The sequence below is a fragment of the Gordionus sp. m RMFG-2023 genome, chromosome 1, assembly GCF_954871325.1.
Source record: "Gordionus sp. m RMFG-2023 chromosome 1, tfGorSpeb1-WG-v2, whole genome shotgun sequence".
Lineage (NCBI taxonomy): Eukaryota > Metazoa > Nematomorpha > Gordioida > Chordodea > Parachordodidae > Gordionus > Gordionus sp. m RMFG-2023.
The window spans coordinates 34,310,313-34,326,160 of record NC_088775.1 but is presented as its reverse complement, the minus strand read 5'-3'; the positions used below and the strand labels follow the sequence as shown (position 1 = coordinate 34,326,160).

Genomic DNA, 15,848 nt, shown 5'->3' with positions numbered 1-15,848 from the left:
CTTGTATTTTGTCAAAAAATTAAAGTCTAAAAATTTTAATTATAAATTTTAATTTTTTAGAGATATATGGTTATCGTACTATCATAGTGAATCAGTAGGGATAATAAATATATTCCAACTACAACTTAGCTGCCCCCAATACACAAATAAATTAGAAACAAGGATTTTTTAGAGATATATGGTTATCGTACTATCATAGTGAATCAGTAGGGATAATAAATATATTCCAACTACAACTTAGCTGCCCCCAATACACAAATAAATTAGAAACAAGGTGGAAGATTAGCATTGGTACATTCCAAAAATTATCAGAAAAATAATTTAAAATAAGTTAATGATCGGTTATGTAGATGATTGGCTCTAATTTTAACTATTATATTAATAATTTTTAAGAAATAAGTTAAACCTAATTTAACATTAACTAAATTCTTTTATCTTGATATAAAAAAAAAGGAGTTTCATCATAAAGGTTTGGAAAATATATAAAAATTGTGAGAAAAAATTAATAAATCCCTTTTTAATAAATAAAGTTTTTTTTTGTTAAAATTCATTAATAAATACCAAATAATTTTTGGTTTATTAATAAATATGGAGGAAACCGGAGCCAAATGGAACGATTTTGACTAAAATGATTGATTAATATCTCTAATGGTAGTCTAGGATCTTATCTTTGCATAATGCAAATGATGATTTCTTTTATTATTTTCAATTATTTTAATAATTGAATTTTAGTGTCACCAAAATGTGGAGTACGTAGAAATAAGCTAAGATTAGAAGCCTCTTTAGAATGCCATTTTTTTCATTTTCGTTATTTTACATAAATATTATAGATTTAATAAAAAAAAAATATATTAAATTTAAAACATAAAATTAATAGTTTTACAATTTTATTGATAACAAATATACCGAATTTAGGAGCAAATAATTTAACCCAAATTTATGATTTGTTGATAATAAATTTCAATGTAATAAAATTTTCTATAGTAAATTATAAAAAAAATCAATTTATAAAGCTTGACAGTAGGACTGGTTTACAATACTGGTGGTATTGATTTTAAACTATTGTATTGAGCAATATTTTTCCTATATTGTATAGTTATTGGTTTATAATGTAATTTGGTTTAACTATTCCATACAACCTAGAAAAAAAAATTAATTATTTTTTATCTATAGAAAAATTCTTACTAAAGTAATAATTATTGTACCAATAATTAATTACAAAGATAAATGATATGGTAAATTCAAAACAAAAATATATCACTTGGTAAATTAGTCATAAAAGGAAACAATTTTAGTGTTATCGACTAGATAAAGACAGAAGTTTATTGAATAAATCTAGAAATAAAAGATATTTGTATTTATCAATTTTTGAATAATATTAGCATTATTGGTCTAAACCAATAAATCAGTAATTCTAGATTAATTTATCAGCTATGTCAGGCACTAAATATTAGTAGGGGAGACCGGGGTAAAGCGATTGACGGGGTAACAATGTTAACGCGAATAACATTTTAACCATTGAGTATAAAGACCTTAAATTTGGTGTGAAGATGTATTTTTATATCTAATTTCTTACCTATGTTCATCTTTTAAAAAACTTACCTGGTTTTATATATTTTGTCAAAAAACTGTTTTTTACCCAAAAAATATAAAAATCATTCTCTAGTATATTTTGCTTTTAGTAAAATTTACATATCCTCAGGATTCAAAATTTGGCACACATGTTCCTTAATGTATTAGCTATAAAATAAAATTTATCTGACATCTTTAGCTATATTAGAAGTCACGCAATAACGATATTTATAATATATGTCACCTAGGGGTAAAGCTGTTATGGGTAAAACGGTTAAAATATAAAATTATTCACATTAATTTTTCATTAATTCATTTATTATAATTTTTATTGTATCAATCAAATAATGAGAAATTATAAAAGAAAAACCATATACAGAGATGTAAATATAATAAATGAAGCCATAAAATATAAAATAACAAATAATACTTCATTAAATTTGTCTGCTAAAAAATTTAACATACCTTATACAACGTTGAGAAGGAGATGTAAAATTGGTATTAAAAGTTCAGATCATCATAAACAAATATTTACAAATGAAGAAGAATCTAGATTGTGTGACTACATATTAGAAGCAAGTAGGTCATTTATGGGATTAACGCCTAAACAAGTAATTAAATTATATTGTTTGTATTATATTGTATTTCATAATTTTAATAACTCAATTTAAATTTAAATATCAATATTAATTTGGTAACTTTAATAAAAATGCTCAATTGAAATTATATTGTATTTCATAATTTTAATAATGCTCAATCTAAATATCAATATTAATTTGGTAACTTTAATAAAAATGCTCAATTGAAATCATATTGTATTTCATAATTTTAATAATGCTCAATCTAAATATTATTAATTTGGTAACTTTAATAAAAATGCTCAATTGAAATTATATTGTATTTCATAATTTTAATAATGCTCAATCTAAATATTATTAATTTGGTAACTTTAATAAAAATGCTCAATTGAAATTATATTGTATTTCATAATTTTAATAATGCTCAATCTAAAAATCATGTGGGGCAACAATTTCAGATTTATGATATTCCAGGAGTGTTAAAAAATGAAATACCAAGGGCAGTGACATCAAATATATTAAATGGATTCTTAGCATGTGGCATATTTCCTTTAAACCCAAGTATATTTACAGAACAAGATTATATCTGCTGCAATAATTCAAATGCTAACTCAAATATTGAATTTGAAAATAATGATGAAAATATTACAGTGACTCAAAATCTTACAGTGACTCAAAATAATGATAGTGATTTATCTATATTATTGAACGAAAATGTTCCAGATGATATTGATGAACCTTATCATGATATGTTACCACCATGCTCAAAAAATTATAATAAAGTATTCAATCCTTCATCTATAATACCTATCCCAAAATTATTCAATATTTCATCGGATAAAATATCTAAAAAAAAGAATTCAGAAATATTAACATCTACACCTTATAAAAAAAATTATTAATTCAGAGAAAAAAAAAGATATCAAATAATAATTGTTTATGTGTTATTTGTAATAAAAACTATAAAAATAGTCGCGAGGGCGATGAATGGCTAAAATGTACAATGTGCCTTGAATGGGCACATTCTAAATGTGCTAATTATGATAATTATTTTACATGTCCTTATTGTATCGATTAGTTTTTAAATAAAAATCATAAATAAATCTTAAATTTGTAATATTTGTTAAATAAAACAATAAATATGTGTCAAATATTAGTTTAACCACTTTACCCTAGTGCTTATCCATTTTACCCTGTACCCAGGGTAAAATGGCGAAAATGAGTAGTTTTACATAACTAATCATAGCTCCTAAAATATTATAGGTAGAGGGCTACACTTTTTTTTATCTTGTAGAAGAGAATTGGGGCTACACATTGATCTATAATTTGTTGTGTTTGACTCTTGTTTAAAATTTTTATGGTAAATATGCAAAATGCCTATCGTTTTACCCCGGTCTCCCCTATACGCTAGATATGCAGTTTTCCTATATTTTCCATTCAGCATAATACAAATTTTGGCAATTTCCTCCTATATTTTTTTTCTTTATATTCGCAACCGAATGAATCAATATACAATTAAGCACTAAACACTTATAAAATTTTCAGAATAAATATTTTCAGTAGCTTTTAATACTTAAATTCTTAAACTAATATGGTAAAAAATATTGACATAATTTAGAATTAGTATAATCCCAATTATTTAGCCAACTATAATGGGGATGATAAAGAAGACCACAAAATCAATATTATGAGAGACCTGGAAAGTGAAGCCCTCCAAAAATCCCTCCCTCCTATGGATAAATCCTGGCTACGCCACTCTTCTTGAGCCTTGATACAATTCAATGTTATTATATAATAAAATTAAAAAATGATACAAGACAATAACTTAATTTACATCTCAACTAAATCAGGCAAACTTTTGCTAATTTAATTTGATTCTTAGCAAATCTTATATTTTTAGACATGATTTGCAATTTTATAAATGTTAAGTTTGTTATCAATAATATTTTTTTCAAACATAAAGTGTTAATATAAAAATAAAAATTTCGTTTCTAAAAACTTTAACACCAGCCATTTTAGTTGTGGTAAGAATTTCAGAATCTTTTAAATTAGTCAAGATTACCCTCAAGGCACTACAAAGTAGAAAATTGTTTTAAATGGCTTTATATGATGATAGCCAGTTCTAATACATAAAATAAACATTTTAAATCTAAACACATAAGATGATATTAGCGTGGTGTGTGTATCTTGTTTCACATAAATCATTCGATTTTGTCGCTACTTTACCCTGACATCTTTTGAGCATTATCTTTAATCTCATTGAAATTAACGTGCATCTCTCTAAGATCTCTAAGACATTTCTTAGTTCCCTTACAGTTCGATACAATTGAACAATTATTAAATTTAATCGAATACACCTTAGGAATCTCAGCTCTAATCAAAACCTGAGCTCCGTTTATCCATTATTTTGATGCACCCTCATAGCTCTGACTAAATAAAAATTCTAGGGTTAGATTTATTGAATTAAATTTGTAAATAATACATTTTTTGATATCAACACCAGTTGTGTTACTAGTACAATATATATCAATGAGTCTTTTAACTGGCTTTGGTTTTTCACTATTTTCTATAATTCTTACGATGCAATTACTTTTGATTTAGAAATTTCATAAACATCATCTCTTTTTCATAGTTATAAGGAGTATATTAATATTATTATATGATAAATTATTAGAATAGCTTAGATTTTAATCCCTTTTGTTTTCCTTTCGCTTTTTTCTTTCTCACTTTCTATATATAATTTGCGAACTGGTTTAGGATCTGCATTAAGTTTTATTGGATCTATTAATAATTGAATCTTATTTGTAAAGATTTAATATTTTTAATTATCATCAAAAACTTGCAGAGGTACGTACCATTTAAACAGCTCAGCCCGGCCCAGATTTTTTTAAAAAAAATAATTTGGTCCTAGCCGCCCTGAATTTTTTTAAAATAAATTTTAAAGGTAATAATGGCTATTTAAAATATTTGGTTTTAAAATATACGGCCCTGCCCGTGCATTTTTTTAAAAAAAATTTAGGCCCGGTCCTGGTTTGAGAAAGCTAAATGAAAAAATGTAAGTTAAAATTTAGAGTAAAAAATACATCTACTATAATAAAATCATAAGTAGGGGAGACCGGGGCAAAGCGATCGACGTGGTAATAATGTTAATGCGAATAACTATTTAACCCTTGAACAAAAAACCTTAAATTTAATGTGAAGATGTATATTTTTGTATCTAATTTTTTACCTATGTTCACTTTTGAAAAACTTTCCTGGTTGGACATATTTTGCCAAAAATCGTTTTTTACCCAAAAATTATAGAATTTATCTTCTAACTCATTTTGGTTTTAGCCAAATATATTAAGGCTTATAATTTTTAAATTTTCATAGATGTTCGTTAAAATCATAGATGTTTCTTAAAATCAAAGCTATAAATGAAAATTTATCGGAAGTTTATAGCTTAATTAGAATTCATAATAACGATTTGTATAAAATTGTTATGGGTAAAACAATTAAAATGTTTCATTTGATTAAAGCTGTAAAGGATAATTTTTAAATATTCAACACTATATAAAAAGATATTTACGAGCAAATAATGTGTTATTGCAATATAATTTTAAAAATTGTCACAAATAGGAAGAATAATTGAAATATACGATGTGCCTAAAATGGACAAACTCTAAATTTGATATTTTTGATAAAAATTTTACATTCCCGTATTATATAAATTGTTTATACCTAAAAGTGATGATTTGATGTCAAAATTGCAATATTTTGTTCAATAAAACAATAAAATTAGTTCAATCTAATTTTAACCACTTAAACCTAATGATTAGCCATTTACCCTGGGTATGGGATAAATTAGCGAAAAGGGCACACTTCACATAATTATGATCACAACTCCTGAAGTACTATAGGTAGAGAGCTATAATTTTTTTATTTTGTAGTTGAGGAATCTGGCTACATATACATCTATTTTTTTTTGTTTTGTTTTTGTTTCAAAATTTTATGGTAAAAATGCAAAATACCAATCGTGTTACCTCGGTCTCCCCTATCTGATAAATGAAATATTTTTGTCACACATTTATATCATAACTTTATATATTGTGAATATATTTCACTCTCTAATAATGTGTTTCAAATTCTGAAGTACCTCCTATTTTGTTTGACCCTATCTCCCTACTAAGAATATTGTAAGTTCAAAGATTATAAAAATCTGTTATGATCATGCGGTTTGTCTGATTTAATACTGGAAATCTACCGAATCTATGCCATATTTTATGTAGCCCAAAGTCATTAATGCTAACACCACCTTTTTATTTTAGTCTTTAACATATTCAGATTTTAATTTTAAAAAATCGAAATATTGATGATATAAATATATTAAAAGGAAGTCTATTAAATATTCTAGTATACTAAAAAATTCATAGTTAGTGGAAACTTCTTTTAAAATTTAGTTGTGTCATCCTTAGATTAAATTACCGATATTCTTTGAGGCATAGAACTAATTATGTTTAAAATTGATCTAAAGTTAGAAAATTCCAAGTATTTTCACTCTTGAGAGATTTTTGATTCGTGAACTTTGCTATATTAGCTCTTTTTTAATCATACCCGATATTTTTACAATTTAGGTAAGAAATTGTCGTTGGCTATTCCATTGTTGTAAAATAACCATTTTTTGCTCAATTTAAATGAGTAATATGAAACTCCTCCCTGTTCCTGTGGAATAAAAAATTTCATAAGGGATTGAAATTTAACCCCATTGATATTTCATGATATTTAAGATGCCATTTGCAACATGTTTTCCTGGACTTATTCCTTTTATACAACCCTACACAATCACATTATCTGCCCCTAGACAAATTAAAATGAATATTCGCTTAGATTCCCTCACCGGATAATATAGGGTAAAAATAATGAAAATGTAAAATTAAATTATTTTTTGATTTTGGACTTCCAGAATTTTCTTTTATTTTACTATGATGTGTCAAACATTAAATTTAAAGTGGTAGATTTTCTTCCAGCTATTCATTTCAAATTATGTTGAACAAAAAAATGTTAAATTTCTATAAATATTGCTTTACTGGAGGCCATTTGTAGTAAAAAAAAAATTTAAAAAAATGTAAAAAGTATAGTTATATATAAATTGCTGAAATAAAAAGATATACGAGAATATAATTTACTAAAGTATAAAAATGAAAGATGACTAAAAATTTTTGACGCGCGATGGGTTGGTGAATTGGAAATATTTGAGGAGCTCATTTTTATGTCAACTGATTCCTTAGAGATCAAAATTTATTAAATTCTCTATTGGTCTAAAACTAAGAATGTTATATAGTAGGTTTTGAAAAATTAAAGAAATACGTACGATTATAAATAAAAATAAAAATATTTTTTTGATATTTGAAAATTTAAGTATGCAAGAAAATAAGGATGACCAAGCATTATTGACATTGGGATGGCGATTCCAATTTATTGATTCTAATAATGATATAAGTGATTAAAGGAATTTTAAAAAGTCCTTTAGTATAAGTCATAAGTTACAAGCAGGATATTGCGAGAAAGCAGGGGCGAAGCTCATGCGGGTTTAAAGACCCATAAATATGGGTAATAAGAGGGAAGCTTAACATAAACTTTGAAGAAAAAACAACTCTCAACCCTGGAAAAGGAATAGTTAATAAGTAGGGGAGGGAGGGGTGAGATTAGGCAGTTGATTTGTAAAATAATAACATTTTAAAATAGTGTCTTAACTAAAGAAAACCTCATGGGGTGAGTTAAATATATATAGGTCTTCTTAAATGGGCGTGTTAGTTAAAGATAAATTTTAACGGGCTTAAAAAATCCCAAAAATGTCCCCCTCTAATCTCTTTACCCACTTTCAAGAAGTCAAAATTTTATAAACTATTAATAAAAATGAAGTATTAAAAATTTTGTAACTTATTTTTTAGTATTTTTATATTTATTAAAAAACATTTTATTATTTTTATTATAAAAACAAAAAATAACTTAATAATATCTAAGAAAAATATGATTCGAGATTGCTCAGAATGACCCAGCCGGGAGTTAATAATAATCTAAATATTTTTTTTTAAATAAAGAAATGAAATTTAAAAAAAAACATCCCATATTTATCTATATGGTATTATATCAATAAATTTCCTTGTGCGTTGTGCCTGCATTAATTTAAATAAAAATTACTATTCATATTCTTTTTAATTTTCTTTTTTTTGCTATAATTATAAATCATTAAATTTTATTTTATTTTGTTTTTTTTATTTTAAATTATTTTTTGTGTATCCAAAGGTTATATTCAATTAGATTTATAATATATTTTATATGAAGAGGGTTATAAATTGTGCGCAATAATAAAAAATTTGTTTGTTGTCAAAAGAAACAGTATAAAATATGAGTTGAGTTAAGTTATCTAGTTTAGATCATTTACGAAAGCTCGTTATGTAAGAGAAAAAAAATGAAATTCCATAGAAGAAATGAGCACCTTAAAGGCGTAATTAAGATGGTAAAAGGCAGATTAGGCATTAAAAGAACATTAAACCATTCTCTTCAAACCAAAGCGCTGACGTTTTGTAGTTAATAGCTTATTTTTCACTTTTTTAAATATTAAAATTGCACATTATCTTACTTTTTTTTAAAAGAAAAAGGTTAAGTATATAATAATTATTTGTAGGTGGCATAAATTAAAAGTATATGTTAGTTTATTTTATTATAAATAAATATAATATTAAAATTTTTTTTATAATATTTAGAAAATTTTTAATACCTAAAATCCCTCTAAATTTTACACTATCCCTCTTCTAATTTTAACTCATTTCTAAATTATACCTCCTAACCCCATATTACTAAATCAAAATTAGCAAAATAAACTGCTGGTTTCCTTTAGATAATTTATTCAATAATTCGTCCAAAATAATACTAGATTTAATCGCTAAATATTATATAATATAATATCATGTATAGTTTTTATTATGGAATAATTTTAAATTTAAATTAATATATTTTTGATTGTATGTGTTATACGCAAATAATCTTAATTTTTATATATTTTTGGTTAAATGTGAATGAATCATTCTTTAGCTAAGCTTATAAAGCCATTTTTTATGACTTGAGGTCAATTTATCTTGATTTGATCTATTTCGAAAATTATTTTCTTTTCTCAAGTATAAAAAATTTTTTATGTACAAATCGCTTTTAATTATTGATAGACCCAGAAAATTTATAATATAAATATTTTTTAAACACTTTCTAAACACTTGATAAAGTTCGGATTTTAAATTAAAATCCCTCTAAATTTTACCCTTTATCCCCTTTTCCACATCTAAATTATACCTCCTACCCCCCTCATACTTAATTAAAATTACCAAAAAATAAAATTAAAATTACCAAAAAATTCAAATCAAAGCTCCCACCTACTCCACTCCAATATCATTAATGATCTTGTGCCAACCCCCCTCTCCTCTTACGCGGTAAATGTCCCTGCTCTTTAATAAATAAATAAAATATTAAATATAAAACTTAGTTTAATTTGAAAGTTGGAGACGCTAAAAACTTCTAATGAAACATGATAGTTGTTTGAATTATAAAATATGCAAGGTTATACCGCTAAATAATTGTATTGAATGGAAAATACTGTTTATTCGAAAATGAATAATGAATGTAAATATCCAACAGCTAAGGCCGAAACCAGCATTAACAAATCTAATAAAGGGTTTTATTGGATTGAAAGTTAAATGATCAGTTAAATAAAATTCAAACAAGTTAATTAAAATCATTTATTTTTGAGAGTCTCATTTTCATATGACGTTTAACTTCGAAAATCTTAAAGATTGGTTTCATACTCTTAATTTAAAAATTTTTAAAAAATATTTACTGTTTGAATATCGTGACAAAGATAAATGGTAAGTCATAATTCTGATATTTTTAAATTGAAATTATTAGCAATCTCTAAAACTTTAAGATCTTTATGCAAATTAAACGGTCTCATCATATCCATGTCGATGACACATATAAACTTGTCTATCTAATTCTAATTGTTGAAACAACTGTCAGGAATAGCTTTCATTCATTTAGAATAGCTAAACTCAAGCAAAAACTAGTGAAGATTTTAAATTATTGTAAATGTTTTTTTTATTTAACAATGGGCATAAACATGATTGACTATAAAAATTGAAATATACGGTCAATAGAATCTATAAAGCAAAATATTATCCATTTTTGTTCAAATAAATTATATTTTTAAAAAATAAAAAACTGCCACCAATAATCAAGTAAACATTTAAACTTGCCTTTACTTTGCAAAAAATTTACAATAATTTATCATATATATGGTTTTATTCATCTGTGCTTATTTTGACTTTGGTTTAAGTTAATTCTAAGAGCAAAATGACATCTTATCAAAAATCATAATATAAAGGATTTTTTGCATTTATTAATTCTTCAACAAAACCCTTGCAATTATATATTTTGTTCAAATTATTTGTTCGATAAATGTCTCTTCTGTCATTTAAAATATCTAGATAAAAATGAAAAAAGAATACTATTTATTTCACAATACAAAAATTAGTTATATTGAATCTTAACCTGTAAATTAATATAAACTAATATATTTCAAGTCAGGTGATTGACCCACGGCTCAAAAAATTACTATAAAGCTAATCCTTTAACCAGGCTTACACAATATTATTTTAGTTATAATCTTAATCGGGCCGTTAAAAAATCGACTCGAATCGGACTTTTTAACAACACTAGTAGGCTATTAAGGTAAATGAAGATTGTAAATCAACAAGGATTACTAGGAAACTAACAGGTAAATTTATCTTTAGTATCTGTCTTATTTTTAAGATATAATCACAATAATTTAATGTAATTTTTAAACAATATAATCAAATTTTAGAAATATTTATTAATAGAGATTATGTACATAAAAATCTAAATGGTAATTAAAGACTAAAGAGAAAAAATATTGTTTATATATATTTTTAAATGTATTTTAAACTTTATGCTCTTGTATTTTAACATAATTATGATGAAGTATAATATTATTGTATTAGTATTTAAGTTATAATTAATATTATCTAATATTTTATTGGCATTTTTATTTTAGCTAATTAGATCAAACTTTATGAGATATTACAAGAGAAAGTTAAATAGCAAGAAAAAAAAATTATTCACAAAGATATTAGTCTTTGTAGTAAGCTGAATTATATAAAATGTCATAACATCGAAGAGTGGTCCCAATGCAGAATGTGCCAAGGATGACATGGTACATGTTCAAACTTAGATAAATTTTTTATATGTTCAAAATATTTATTAAATTAACCAAAATGAACTTCCAATTTATAAGTATTATAATATGTTGAACAATAAAACAATAAATTTATTCCATACGTACTTATTAATAAATAAAAATGCATTTAATTCATTTTAGCCTAAAATAACCAAGGGTTTAGGAAGTCTCTTGAAGTAGCTTGCCTAAACCCGCTATTGGGGCTTGTTGGGCAAAATTTTCACAAATTTTTTTTAAAAAATATGTATATTCTTAACTTTTTTATAAGGCACCTTTTTAGAGTATAGTTTGAGGTATCTACTCATATATTGTTTTTTATAATATCTAAAAAAACACAGGAGCTATAACCGATTTTGCAAAAAATGGTTCGACTAACCCCCTTATTAGTGAAAATAAAAACATTAAAAAATATTTATAAATATAGGGAGCCACTAAAATTCTCTCTCATTTGATCACTTGCAGAATATTTGGAAATTTCTTGAACCATCAAAAAATAGATCATGGGTGTATAAGCGTTGATGCGAATTAAATATTCAATTGTGTCATCGTAATGATTGGCCAAATTAGATTAGTGATACAAGGGTCAAAATGGATATGTCTATTTTTTTTAATGTTATGTTTTATTAAGATATAACATTATATAAGTCTCGCTTTTTGGGGTTTCAACTTCATTATTTTATATGATGATTAATTATAATTACTGGTGAAAGGTCATTTTTAAGAAAGTAAATTTATATTTATTATTTGTCTTATAAATTAAAGAATATGATTTTATTTAATTGGAAATTGAAATTCAAAATTGTATTAGCTGGTATCTGCAATATGTCCAAACTGTATGTATACATTAAATATTTATCTTTTATTATTGAATTTCAAATAAAAATTGGGATCTGATTATGGAATTTTTTGACTCGATATTCAATAAGAAAGATTGGTAATTGAAATTCAGGGAATCTTGGACAAAAGTTATTGTTCTTCCATGAAAGAATATTCGTTATTTCCTGAAGATTAATACAAATTCTATAATTATGGAAAGGCCGAAATTTCACAAAGTAGATGAAACTGGGGTAAAACAATTGGTATTTTGCATTTTTACCAAAAAAAAACTAAGACAAAGACAAAACAGAACAAAACTTATAGTAGCTTAATCCCTCACAAAAAAGTGTCGCCCTCACTTTAATATCTATAATCAATTAAATGAAGTGAATAATTTTCGCCATTTAACCCTGCAAAAAAGAGTTAGAATGGCTAAGCACAAGAGAAAAGTGGTTAAAATAATGAACACAACTTCATTATTTCATTCAATTATTAGCTGGTTATAAACTATTTATACAATAAGGGAATATATAGGAATTATCTAAAATAGCACATTTTGAGAGTGCCCATTTTAAGCATATCATATATTTTAAATTATACTTCACCTTAACGATTATTTTAAAATTATTCGATATAACATACAAACTATTGATTAATGTATTTTTAGACGTTAATATTTTAGATTATATTTTTGCAGCTTCAATCAAATGGTACATTTTCACACCAAAAATCTCTCAAACGATTGCAAACACCAACATCAAATGCATATTTTTAACATTTAAAATGGATAGTATATTACTGTCTAACCAATTAACTTTAACTGAATAGAAAAAAAATTGCACACACCTTTGATATATTCTACATGACTTCTATTAATTTCATTCAAATACCTTTATTATTTTATTTTTTTTTAAAAAAAAGTTTTTGGGCCACGATATATTTTCAGGTTGTGTTGTATATAAAATTTCTGCTCCCGCCTTTATCTTTGTGAGAAAACAAGGTTCATATTATTTATAAAAAATAGAGACCTTGTAAAAAGTTTTAGAGGGATATATATAAACAAGTTGTTTCGAGATATTGAATCTTCTGGAATTTGGAATCTCTTAATTTCTAAACAATTACTGAAGGCAATTTTTAAAAAAATTTGATTTGACCGGAATTGTATTCTAGCATGTTTAATTAACATATGGATTTCAGGAAATTTTTGCCATGAAATTTTGTGTTTTGCATAAAATTTATGTTAAGAATTTATATCTATTTAATATAAATTGAGAGTAGTTCAAAAGTCTATGGCAAAATTATCGGAAGTTTACAGTGGGCTATCTGTATGCAAGAACAAATTTCCAGTCAAATAATATTTTAAAATATAAAATGGCTGTTTTGCATAAAATTTATGTTAAGAATCTATATCTATTTAATACAAATTGAGAGTAGTTCAAAAGTCTACGGCAAAATTATCGGAAGTTTACAGTGGGGCAATCTGTACATGAAAGAACAAATTTCCGGTCAAATAATATTTTTATTTAAAAAAAAGATATAATGAATCCTTATGGATTTCATATTCAGTTTAACATATCCATAAAGAAAAATTTGAGAAAATTTGTATTTAAATAAAGTATTCTAGAAAATTTATATATTTTAATAACTTTCCTCTATATATTAAAACTTAAATGAACATTTAAATCAAATATTTTTCATTATCTTCTTAAACATTTATTTAATTTATAAATCATTAAAGTGTTATATCTTCTTTAAAATTTTTATATAAATTATAATATAATATAATTTTCAGAAACTATTATCGTGAGCCTCTAGTCTGAAATTTGAAATTTACAGGGTTGGTGCTCTATAATGCTGGAATAAAATTCCGGTAATATTAAGTCTTTACCAACTAAAAAAACCGTACTTTAAATGAGTCAAGTTTTAAAAATCTGCTAAAGACCTAGGCCAATTAAATATATACAATAAAATTTGTTAAACTCTTACCACATCATATATATATTTATACACTTAAATTTATAAGATTGCTGAAAAAGAATTAATACGCTAATGTTCATATATAATATATTTTCAAATTTTTAACCTCGTTTATCAGGAGGCTCCTCAAAAGCGTAAACATTATCCGCGGGACTGATAGTAGGCGTTCGACTTCTTTCTCTTTTTTTACTCCTTTGGATGTTACTTTTCCGCCCTATACCTATTACTGTTCCAGAAGTATTTCCCTTTTCAGTATCGTTGAAATCTTCGTTACTTTCGTGTTTATTTTTTGCGTTATTATTACGATAGTTAAGTTTTTGGTCAGTACCAATCGTATAGGAATTTATACAAGGGCGAGAACGAATGAGTGGCAGAGAGTAAAAAGAATGACCCCCAACTCCTACATCATCCTCATTGTGCTCTTCATCAAAGTTAGTTATGTCAGAAGATGACATGGGTATCATTTGTGAATAATTATGCATTTGTTGTTGTGATTGGATGAATAAAAATGGGGATGGAGAGGATGTCTTAGGTGTGGGAGTTATGGACATAGTATGGTTATCGTTAATGGTCAAGCCTACAGAAGGATATCGTCTTTGCAAGAGGTTGTATATATAATGATGGTAGTAGAAGTAGGGGTGAGGAGGCAAGACATCAAGACCCACACCCGATGGCCTCCCTCCCATACTTTCATTATTTTGACGAATAGGATGAGGGGTTACTGGATTGTTATTGCAATTACTGTTACTATTATTATAACTGTTAATGCTCATGTTGTCACTAAAGTTGTTGCAATTGGAATGGAACGATTTAAAATTATCAAGAGGCTTGGGTATCAAGCTATGATCTTGTCGAGAAGGGATAAGATATCTTTGGTAAGTATTCATGACAAACTTTTGGACATCGTCCATTTCAGACTACCTTTTTTTCTATAATTTGACCTCTAGGAAGAAGCATCGACTGAATGTATTATTATCCTTTATTAAATAAAAAATTTCATACACCAAGTAGAATAAAATACTAAATTTTTTCGGCTCGTCTACTAACTTTTTCCAAATAAAGGTGCCTTTTAGATTTTGTTCTGTTGCAACCTAATTTTTTTTAATCTAAAGTCTATAAGCTTGTTTAGATGGGTTACAAAATTTGGAGATATAAAACTTTGTATAAATGATTTTATCAATAAGGAAAATCGCGAGTGAGATTAGAGGAATCTTGTTGAACCTTTGGATTTTTGAAGTGTTTAGTTACGATTTCTAATTATCATCATTATTGTGTTTAAAATAGTTTTTCTGATAATAAAGGATCTATCAATTTAACTCTGATAAACTAGTGGATGGTCAGATTCACATGATTTAACATATTTCTTTTTTTTTAGAAAAATCGAATATTGTTTAGTTGTTTTTTAGAATATTTGATTAGAAGAAGGAGAATGAATTTATTAATTTCTAATTTATTAACAACTAAATGATATTGGTTTAGTTTCAAACAAATATTTATATATAATTTAATAATTATAATATTTTAAACAATAAGGTTTTTCGAAAATGAAAAATAAATATTAAAAAAAAACATTTTTAAAATATAAAAAATTATTTCTATTTTTTTAAAAAAAAGGCAAAATT

General features: G+C 25.2%; 1 protein-coding gene across 6 annotated transcripts in view; it reads right to left on the bottom strand.

The window, feature by feature from the left end:
- LOC135931032 (putative uncharacterized protein DDB_G0287457) overlaps positions 1-15,613 on the bottom strand; it is a 70,168-nt gene extending 54,555 nt beyond the window's left edge. For 2 of the 6 annotated variants that reach the window (XM_065467890.1, XM_065467895.1), the window contains exon 1: positions 14,333-15,610. In XM_065467890.1, the coding sequence (XP_065323962.1) occupies positions 14,333-15,137 (805 nt within the window). In that variant the 5' untranslated portion in view covers positions 15,138-15,610. Of the gene's footprint in view, positions 1-14,332 lie in introns of all 6 variants that reach the window. The other 4 variants (XM_065467891.1, XM_065467892.1, XM_065467894.1 and 1 more) reach the window with 4 other exon arrangements.
- Between the last annotated feature and the right edge of the window lie 235 nt (positions 15,614-15,848).